At 36.4% G+C, this 10,372-nt stretch overlaps 1 protein-coding gene across 1 annotated transcript in view; it reads right to left on the reverse strand.

The window, feature by feature from the left end:
* LOC103732443 (cytochrome P450 2C29-like) overlaps window positions 1–10,372 on the reverse strand; it is a 28,827-nt gene that overhangs the window by 8,122 nt on the left and 10,333 nt on the right. Inside the window, exons 6-7 of the mRNA XM_008831013.2 lie at window positions 9,743–9,884; window positions 6,774–6,961 (exon numbers count right to left, since the gene is read on the reverse strand). Of these exons, the coding sequence (XP_008829235.1) occupies window positions 6,774–6,961; window positions 9,743–9,884 (330 nt within the window). The remainder of the gene's footprint in view (window positions 1–6,773; window positions 6,962–9,742; window positions 9,885–10,372) is intronic.

Genomic DNA, 10,372 nt, shown 5'->3' on the forward strand with positions numbered 1-10,372 from the left:
ATCTAAGTTACAGCTAAATCAACAAAATTCAAAGAGATAAAAGAAAATGGTTGGGATGTGATGCTCAAAAGTGCTCTTTAATTAATACAAAAACTGATCGCATTGCATTATAAAATTTTCTCTGGATAGAAATGTGCTCTATAAGACTTAAAGACTAAGTTGTAATGGTCATGATCTAAGTTACAGCTAAATCAACAAAATTCAAAGAGATAAAAGAAAATGGTTGGGATGTGATGCTCAAAAGTGCTCTTTAATTAATACAAAAACTGATCGCATTGCATTATAAAATTTTCTCTGGATAGAAATGTGCTCTATAAGACTTCGATGAGCTTTTCACCTGTTTGAGCATCGCATCTTAACCTAAACAATGACTAGGAAGGGAGGGAGAATCAGGTTTCCCTGAGGACACGCTTTCTGATATGGTATCCATTCCCAAGTAGTCATTTCCTAGATATCTATACATATAAGCAGGAGTAAATGAACTCAATAGAATAATAGCACATACATGCATTACATATGTGTGCAGGCAATATGTAACAATAAGAATACAAGAAGAGGTCATCAAAATGAGGGAGTGTGTAGAAAGGTGGGAGAAATTGGAGAAGGTACAGGGTGGGTGGTAATTTTGTAAATATAGTACTCATGCATGAAACTCCCTTAAAATACCTATGATTAAAATTTACAAACAAAATATTTTTGATTTTGAAAATTATATAAAAATTAAATTTCAGACACAACGAGCATTGGGCAGAGCCATCCTCACTTGTCTGCACAATCCTCATGGCCTAAACATTCTAAAATATTGTCCAACAGGTCAATTTGAGGCAAAGTTATACAATGCCCAAACAACTCAGGGGAAGGCATCAGATTCCATGAAATTCAAGTAACAGATCACTGCGAGCTTCCATGTGAAGCTGGGAACTGAACCTCAGTCCTCTGGAAGAGCAGTCGGTGCTCGTAACCCTGAGCCATTTCTCTAGCATCTTGGCTCTTTTCTTGATCTACTATCTGTACTGAGATCCATGGGTCCAATCTGATTAAAGAATTTGTTATCTGATTTGTAGGAGGGTCGAATTAGTCATGCAGTGATGCTTATTTCTGTATCAGGCAGTGCCATGAAGGGAAAGAATGAACTGCTTAAGCTCACTAGACACAAAAGAGACCAGTGAAAGGATGAGCCACCGGCAACGTGATGGATGATTATGCTTGAAAGTACTACCAACATGCTAATCAAAATGGTTCTCATTTTTCCAAGTGTGGAGAATATGACAGAATTAGTTCAATGTGTGTTTATGTAGTTTGACAGTGCTCATAATATGTCCAATTCTGAATCAGGGCCAGGGTGTTACATCACTGACTACCTAGGGAAGAGGAGAAGCCTTTCTACATGAAACTGTCAAAACATGAAATTCTGCATTTTCTCATGGGCACTATATCTTATTTATCCAGAAGTTATTTTGTATTTTTCAGATTCCATTAAGAGACCAAAGAAAGAAAAGAACTAGAAACAGGGAACTTTTCTCAGTTAGTACTAAGGAGAAAACTTACTTTCAGTAAGAAAATTCTGACAAAGGAATGTTGAGGAAGAAAAATTATGGTAAAAACATCTTAAAACACAGCAGAGAAGTCATGAACAATGTAACTCAGCAAATCTCAATGTGTGCTGAGAACAGTAATGTGCACACTCAGTAATGAGAGTATAAGCAACACACAGAACCATAAAAATGAGTGCAGAGAACAGACCTGAAAAGACTGCACAGGTCTTCTGACCAAAATTCATGTCAAAGTTAGATCAAGGTGACTATTCTTTATCTGATCAGGAACATTTTCCAAGTACTTTAAAAACTTGTTTTATGTGTATGAGCATATTGCCTGTATATATGTAAGTGCACCTGTGTCATGAAATGCCTGTGGAGGTCAGAAGAGAATGTCACCTTCACCTGGAACTGATAATGCATATGGTTGTGACCTGCCATGTGGGTGCTGGGAAGAGGACCTGGGTGCTCTGCAAACTGTGTTCTTAACCCCTGAGCCAACTCTCCATCCTCATTTTCCCAAGTATTCTTAATACATTAAATTTGACAGGGAGATATTAAAGATACACTCCTTCATTTTATCAGAAATTACACAAGTATTCCCATTACAACCAGTTCTAGTCAATGCTTTGTTGGAATTTATCTATCAGAGCAATTATACCATAAACAGAAATTAAGAACACAAGAATTGAAAGAGCATATGTAAAAATATCAGCCCAGATAACATTGAAATTCCACATACATTGATAAATCTTTAGCAATAATCAATAAAATTTGTACAGTACTGACAATAAAATCAACAAAAAATTTCAAAGAATTATTTTCAAATACCACAAGAAAAGAAAGGCAGAGCATTAGAAAAATATATTAAAAAGAATATTCAGTCTTCCAGCTCAGTAACTGACCAGGATGATGCTGCTCCTAAGCTCCTATTAAACCTACCTGGCTAGTTAGCGACTACATATGCCATCACCACATTCCCTATTTGGGACTAGGCCCAGCTGCTCCTGGGCATGGGAACATCCTGCTTATCTGGTCAGATGCAGGCACATTTCATTTCCATATTCTGCCTCTAGGACTAGGCTGGGAACATGCTGCTGGACAACTCCTGACTAGGCTTCTGAAGCTCTGCTCCCGCTATAGAGTAGCCTGGCAAGCCAGCTAGAACCAGTTCACCCCACTGTTATCTCCACACTCACATTCCCAGCTATGATTACTTAGCAATCCAAGGAAATTCATCTAATATAGACCACACACTAGAGCAATAAACAAACCTCAACAAATACAAAATAATGAAATTATCCCATACAGTCTATCAGACAGACACTTAGGTCAGATAAACAAAAGAAAAAAATCCATATAAACAAAATCTGAGAAGGGAATTCTTTAAAAACCCATACCCTATTAAATTATAAAATATAAAAGATCAATGAATTTCCAGGTGCAATCAGGCCACCAAAGTAAAATCAAGAATACATTAACAACTTAAACAGACCCATAAAAATAAGGATTTTGAAAGATTAATAAAAAGATCCCCAAGTAAAAAAGCCCAGAATCAGATGTGTTCACAGTAGAAGTTTACCAGACTTTCAAAGATTTATAATCAATATTGCTTAACTCTTCAAAAAGATAGAAAGAGGGAGAGACTCCAAATTTCCTATGAAGCCAGGAATACCAAAACTAAGTAAATATACAACAACAAAAAAAACCTATACGGCCATATCTATGTGAATGTAGATGCAAAAATTCTCAATTGAATATGTGCAAATTGCATAGAGATGCATATCAAAAAGACCATCCACCATGATCAAGATATGGGATATTCAATACGCATGTGTCAATTAATATAATAAATCATGTAAACTGACTTAAAGACAGAAATCCTATGACCATCTCAATAGATGGAGAGAAGGTCTTTAACAAAATCCAACATGAATTTATGCTAAAAGTCCTAGAGTGAACTGGATTGGAGGAAACATGCCTCAACATAATTAAGGTTGTATTCAGTAAACCTACAGCCAACATCCTTCTAAATGAAGAAAACTTGAAGCATGCCCATTAAAATCAGGAACTCGACCGGGCTGTACACTATTCCCATTCTCTTTAAATATAAATCTTGATACTGTAGCTAGATCAATACAACAAAAGAAGGAAATTAATGGGCTACTAACTGGAAAAGAAGAGGTCAAATTGTCTGTATTTGCAGATGATATGATATTATATATGAGACCCCCAAAATTCCACTAGAATACTCTAGAAATGAACAATGCTTCAGAAAAGTGGCAGGATTCAAGAACAATTTTAAAAAGTTAATAGCCTTTCTAAATGTGAATAACAAGCAGTCAGAGAAATAAATCGTGGATATACTCCCATTCACAAGAACCAGAAAAAAATGAAACAAAAAATCTTGAAAAAAAAACCATAACCAAATATGATAAAGAGCTCTGCAATGAAAACTTGAAATCTTTGAAGAGATTGAAAAAGAGACTAGGCAATCAAACTCCTAACCCATGTTTATCAATGGGTAGAATTTTATTGTGAAAATGACCATTCTGCCAAAAGACAATTTATAGATTCAATGCAATCTCATTCAAAACATCCATGACTTTTTTCACAGAAATAGAAAAAAAAAATCCTAAAATTCATGTGGAAACACAAAAGACACATGATAGGTGAAGAAATCCTGAGCACAAAGAATAATGCTAGAGGGTTTGCTATAGCAGATTTCAAGCTTTATTACAGAGTTATATTCATAAAACCAGCATTGTATTACCACAAAAAAAGTTATTGGACTTAAAGCCCTCTCAATGGGAGTAAACTCATTGGTGGCACTGTAAACATAGCCAAATACAGATGGCTAGAGAGGACATAGATCCTACCGATTACCCTATCTCTGTCAAATCTCTATTCAAATGAAATTTCTTGCCATAAACCAAATAGGGATCCTTATATTTACAGACAAGTGTGCCACACACCACTTATCAAAGAAGCTTCTTTTCTCAACAGAGACTACTGCAGAATCCCACAACTGGTCGCACACAGAGAATATATGTCTGAGAGCTGACCAGTCATAGGTGACATCTACAGTTGAATCTGTATACCTGACTCATGGAACATACTGGAATGTGGAGTAAAAAGTAGTACATCACTCAAATCTCGTCAGTGAAGCTTCCTTATATAACAGAGTTTGATGCTCACAGAAGGTCACAACTGGTCAAATTTTAAAGAATAAGAGACTGCAGAATGTGTGTGTTCCTGGAGAGGATTCCTATATTAAACCTCAAACATCCAGAGCTCAGGGATCACTGTGGAAAGGAGGTGGAAAGAGTGTAAGAGCCAGAGTTGCTTCTTGAACCTAGGGAAGCAGAGGTTTTTCAGACCACTGGAAGCTTGCACATGTGAAATTACAGCAATGGTGGCATCAAGCCCAGGACCTATGCCAACTCAATCAGACAAGAATTCAGAGTGGAGCAAGAAAAATGAGATGTGGGCTGCACCTCATCTGAGAACTGGTAGAGACTGATTGCTACTGGGCAAGAGAGAGTAGACTTTACTTAAGATCTCTAGATAGAATAACTAGACTCCAGTAGATGTATGGCATAATACATGAGGTCCAGTTGGATGGGTGGCATTGACTAAATGTGATTAAGAACTATTGTATGAAAAGTACAGAAGCACAATAACCTTTTTTTTTTTTTTTAAGGATTTTTAGTTCAAGCATGCATGCGTTTAGGTGGTGCATGCCTTTAATTCCAGCTCTCGGAAGGCAGAGGTAGGCAGATCTCCATGAATTCAAGGCCACCCTGATCTACATACTGAGTTCTAAGACAGCTGGGGCCACAGAGAGATTTTTCTCAAAAAGACAAAATGAAAAAAAAAACACACAAAAAAGTTTTAAGGATTTTAAAAAAGACATGTGGATCAATGGAACAAAATAGAAGACCTAACCATGAGTGTACACAATTTCAGCCACCTGATATTTGACAAAGGTGTCAAGAACACACACTGAAGGAAAGGCAACATCAACAAGCAGTGGTGGCAAAACTGGATCTCCATGTGTAGAAGAATGAAATTAGAACTATATCTCTCACCCTGCCCCAGAGTCAATTCCAAATAGATCAAGAACTTCAATGTAAAACCTGAAATTCTGAAACTGTTAGAAGGAAACATAGGTAGTGGAGGGCAGTGCCCTACAACATACAGGTGCAGGAAAACTTTCTCAATCATCCTTCATTCACTTAGAAATTGATGTCAACAATTAACAAATGAGATGTCATTGATCTAAAAACCTATGTAAAGCAAAGGAAATAGCCACTTTAGTGAAAAGGAAGCCTACAGAGTATGAGAAAATCTTTACCAGCTATGCATCTAATAGAGGGTTAATATCCAGAATATACAAAAAATCCAAAGAATCAAGAAAACAAATCACCCCATTGAAAATAGCCTACAGATAGTAGTCTATAGAAGAGGGTTCTCAAAAGAAGAAATAAAAATGACTAATTGATACCTTAAAGTGTGATAATTAGGGAAATGCAAATTAGTTGTTTAAAATTTAATCTTACCCCAGTGATGTGTGTATGTGTGTGTGTGCGTGTGTGTGTGTGTGTGTATGTGTGTGTGTCTTCACAAAACAATAATAATCAAGAAAGAGTACAGGAAATTTAAAGGAGTGGGGGAGGATTGGGTGTAATTGGAGGGGGAGTGTTTGGGACAGAAATGGCACAAACACTAATCATGTGATGTTCAGAAAAAATACTAAAAAATAGAAAAGATAAAAAAGAGTATTACTCAAGAGAATATTCACAAGTTACATAATGTAAAAAATATTAAAAAGAAAAATTTAATGCACAAATAAATTAAAAACCAAATCTCATTGAGGTATCAAAAAATTCAGGATATGAACTAATTATTTGTGGATTCTCTCACTTTGATAAAAATTTCAGAAAGACAATTTCATGAAATTAATGGCTGACACATTTACCTGGAACTATCAGTGCCGAAGCTTTAGCAGAACAGTATTTAGAAGGAAGAACAAATTTGGAAGATTCATATAAGCATGCACAATGCCCGTTCAAGTTGTACTTCCAAATGTGAAATAGCATAAACATCACTATATTCCCAAAACTAATATATTTGCATTTTGTATTTCTCTTGTCTTCCACTCTGAGTATTGGAACCCCATTGTGAATGTGGGAGCACTAAGAGCACAGAGGTGCAGCAGAGAGGAAACAAACTTACCTTGGGAATGAGATAGTTCTTGAATTTAACATCAGAAGTTACTGCGTGAGGCAGGTTGGTGGGGATGAGATCAATGTATCTCTGGACCTCGTGCACCATGGCATCTGTGTAGGGCATGCTGCTCCTGTCCTGCATGCAAGGGCCCCGGTGTCTGCCAACCACACGGTCGATCTCCTCCTGCACTTTAGCTGGATAGAAACAACGAAAAATAGTAGAAAAGGAGAAAAGTGGCACATTTGACACAATAAGTCAGGGCCACACAGGGCATGATGTAGGTGCCCCTGGAGCGCTATAAATACATATTTTATGTCCAGGTGTAAGCCTAGATATACAGAACTGATATGATAAGAATTTATGCAATTATCTGACAAAATATTTATTGTGCTATATCAGTGTAGGCTTATTATTTATTTGCCATAATAGTGGATAGAATTAGACATAATTCAAAAGTTCAAATAATAAAACAATATAACCAACATATTATAGTGTTTGGTAAAGGACATGAAAAAGCAGATGTTGAATTTTTAACCAAATACAACTATTTTTTTTCATTACATTCTAATGCATGCACATATGTGCATGTGTGTGCACTGTGTTTGCACTTTGAAATAACATTCCATCAAGTACAAAATGAGCAGCTACTTCTGACACATATTCATATTTGTAAATAGTGACTACTGCTTAGATATACATTTATATGCTGCATTTATTGACTTTCTGGTATAAGAGATGAACATTTCAGTTTCAGTACATTCCATATAAAAAAAACCAAACGCATACACACACACACACACACACACACACACACACATACACACTTCCTCTCATTCATTGACAACAGCATCTGGCATTACATTGCTTGGTTATACCAATATTTATTGTTAATCATTGTACTGCATAAATATTATTCCCTATTTTGGAAAATTATGATTATGATTATTTCCCATTATTTGCACTCTTTCTTGGATGCATTACATTTTTTATTTCATGTTTCAATTTTCCATTTTTTATGTTTGAATTTTTCTACATATTCTAACAGATGCTTCAAGATCCTGGGGCTAAATTAATAAGAGCATCAGAATACAGATCACAGCTTCTGTGCTTCATTCTTTGTTCAAATCTGCAGCATCCACCTGGGAAATACAGAATTGAGAGCACACTCTTTCCTCACCCTCCCTTATTGGATACACAGATTCCTGGAGAATGTGATTTCCCATGATTTTGCTTCAGACAACTGGATGGAAAACATTCTCGTGTATTTCATGAAGAAATAGAAAATAGGTGGTAAATCTATGGCAAACATGGAGGTCTATCACTATACTTGTGATGTGCATGAATAAAACAGAACTTCAGAACTGTGGTGCGGTCTCAATAAGAATATTTTATATGTGACTCAGGGATTTCTTTGAAGGATTTTATCCTTCAATTCAATCCCGATATTCTCAAATTCCATGACTTTGCATGTTGGGTTGATGTTATTCCATTTACTCTGACAGACACTTTGAGAGACTTGTAGATTAAAATGATAAAATACAGAGATCTTTACAGTGCTTCACTATCTGGAGATAAATCTGGCTGCTAATGTTCAGAAATAAGGTGGAGAAAGAAGCTCTGAGACTCTCACGTCAGGGAAGGAACACAGCCACTTCTTCCCTTCCATCCTGTGAATTGATTTCTCGTTCTCTGTCACCACTCAAGGTCCCCAGGACAGGGCCTCTTAGACTGGGTTTCCTTTAAGACAAAGTCTGTGTTTTCCTGTGGGGAAACTCAGTCACCTGGTGTACTGGGGTGGGTAGATAATTCCAACAAGATCAGCATCCTGTTTACAACTTTGTTCTCTGCTTAGACTCCTCTTATTATCAAACAGGGCTCTTTATGGGGACTGTAGGTTCACAGTCTGTTTTACTTAAAGCATGAAAATTTATCTAACATTAAGTTTACAACATCTTTTTCACACCTGCATTTTTTGGCTCTTCATTATGCTATCGTGTTTGAGAAATTTGATGAAATTTTCTTGGCTGTTTTCGGTTGGGTATTTTTTTGCCTACAGTAAAAGTACTCGTTTTGATTCATATACATGCCTTTATTATTTATTGTATATTGAACAGAGGATGGGAGGTGTGTTTATGTATGTTAAACAAATGTATATATTTTAAAGTTAATTTCTAAAATAATTTTATTTGCCAAAGAAAATCCTATTTGCACGGTTAAAAATCATTGTTCAAAAGACATTTTGGGGCTGGAGAGATACCTTAGTGGATAAAAGCACCAGCTGCTCTTGAAGTAGACCTGGTTTCAATTCCTAGCACCCACATGGCAACAAACAACCATCTTAACTCAAATTCCATGGGAATCTGACACACTCTTCTCACCACTGTGAGTACTGCACAACAAGGGTGCCCTTACATACTTGCAGGCAATACACTCGTACACATAAAAGAAGAAAGTAATGATTTTTTGTTTTATATAAATGGACTTTTGAAATAATATAATTCCTTTATCTATACCTTCTTTGTCAATGAAAATACCTTTCTAAGAACCTAAATATTTAGAATACTTTGTAGTGTCCAAACTACTTCAGACAAATTCAATGAAACCTAATGTTTCTTCTGGTGATTCAGTGAGGTGAGTTTTCTTTTCTCAATCACAGAACTATATTTATCAGAAAGAGGAAAGGCAACTACAAGAACTTGCCTGCTGCTAAAACCTGCCTTTTGAGAATAAATTAACTTGTAACAGCAGGCCAGTGGACACTGACTGTGCCAACCACAGATCACCACCCAGGAACCTGGATGCTGGACCAGCATCTGGTTGCTTTTCCTACAGCCATTGTCTCTTCCTCGGTCTCACTCATCCTCCTCATCACAGATAGTAGCACAGAAGGTAGAATACTGAAACCCTTCAAAGAATAACATGATACAGGACACTAACAGCATCTTTCAAGCATCTTTAGGCAATGCTCTGCTCACCTGTGACGTGTGGGTACTTCAGCAGGAGCAGGAGAGCATATCTCAGTGTTATGCTTGTTGTTTCTGTCCCAGCGGCAAACAAATCACTCACAGTGATGGCCAAGTTTTCAAGTGTAAATTCAGAAGAGTGATTGTGGTTTTCCTAAGAATTATTAGATTCACATATCTGATAAATTATTACCAGCATATCAAACTACAACCAGTCTACAGCATTATACTTCATATTGTTGCCAACACAGAACCTAAAAAGTATAGTACTAGGAGAAACTAAGGTTATCTAAATTTAATTTTTCATACTCAAATTTTTTTGCTTTTCTAAAAGTTGTAATGTGATCCTGTACAGCAAAATGTGTACAATGCATGATTTTTAGGCCCCAAAAAGGTACAAATTAAAACATATCTTGGTCTATTTCTCTTATCACAGCATCTGTGTCCAGCTAAGCAATGGCATAGCAGTTAAAAGACCTTGCTGTCCTCCCTCAGGACACAAATTCAGTTCCTAGCAACTGTGATTGGCAGATAAATATTGTCTGTGTTCTCTCTCCTCAGAAAGAAAACTTATTTTTAAAAATAAGGTCAAGACCCAGTTATACCACTCCTTGGCATATACCCAAAGAACTCGTCCTGTTG

Source organism: Nannospalax galili, unplaced genomic scaffold (genome assembly GCF_000622305.1).
Source record: "Nannospalax galili isolate Female #2095 unplaced genomic scaffold, S.galili_v1.0 scaffold1415, whole genome shotgun sequence".
Classification (NCBI taxonomy): domain Eukaryota; kingdom Metazoa; phylum Chordata; class Mammalia; order Rodentia; family Spalacidae; genus Nannospalax; species Nannospalax galili.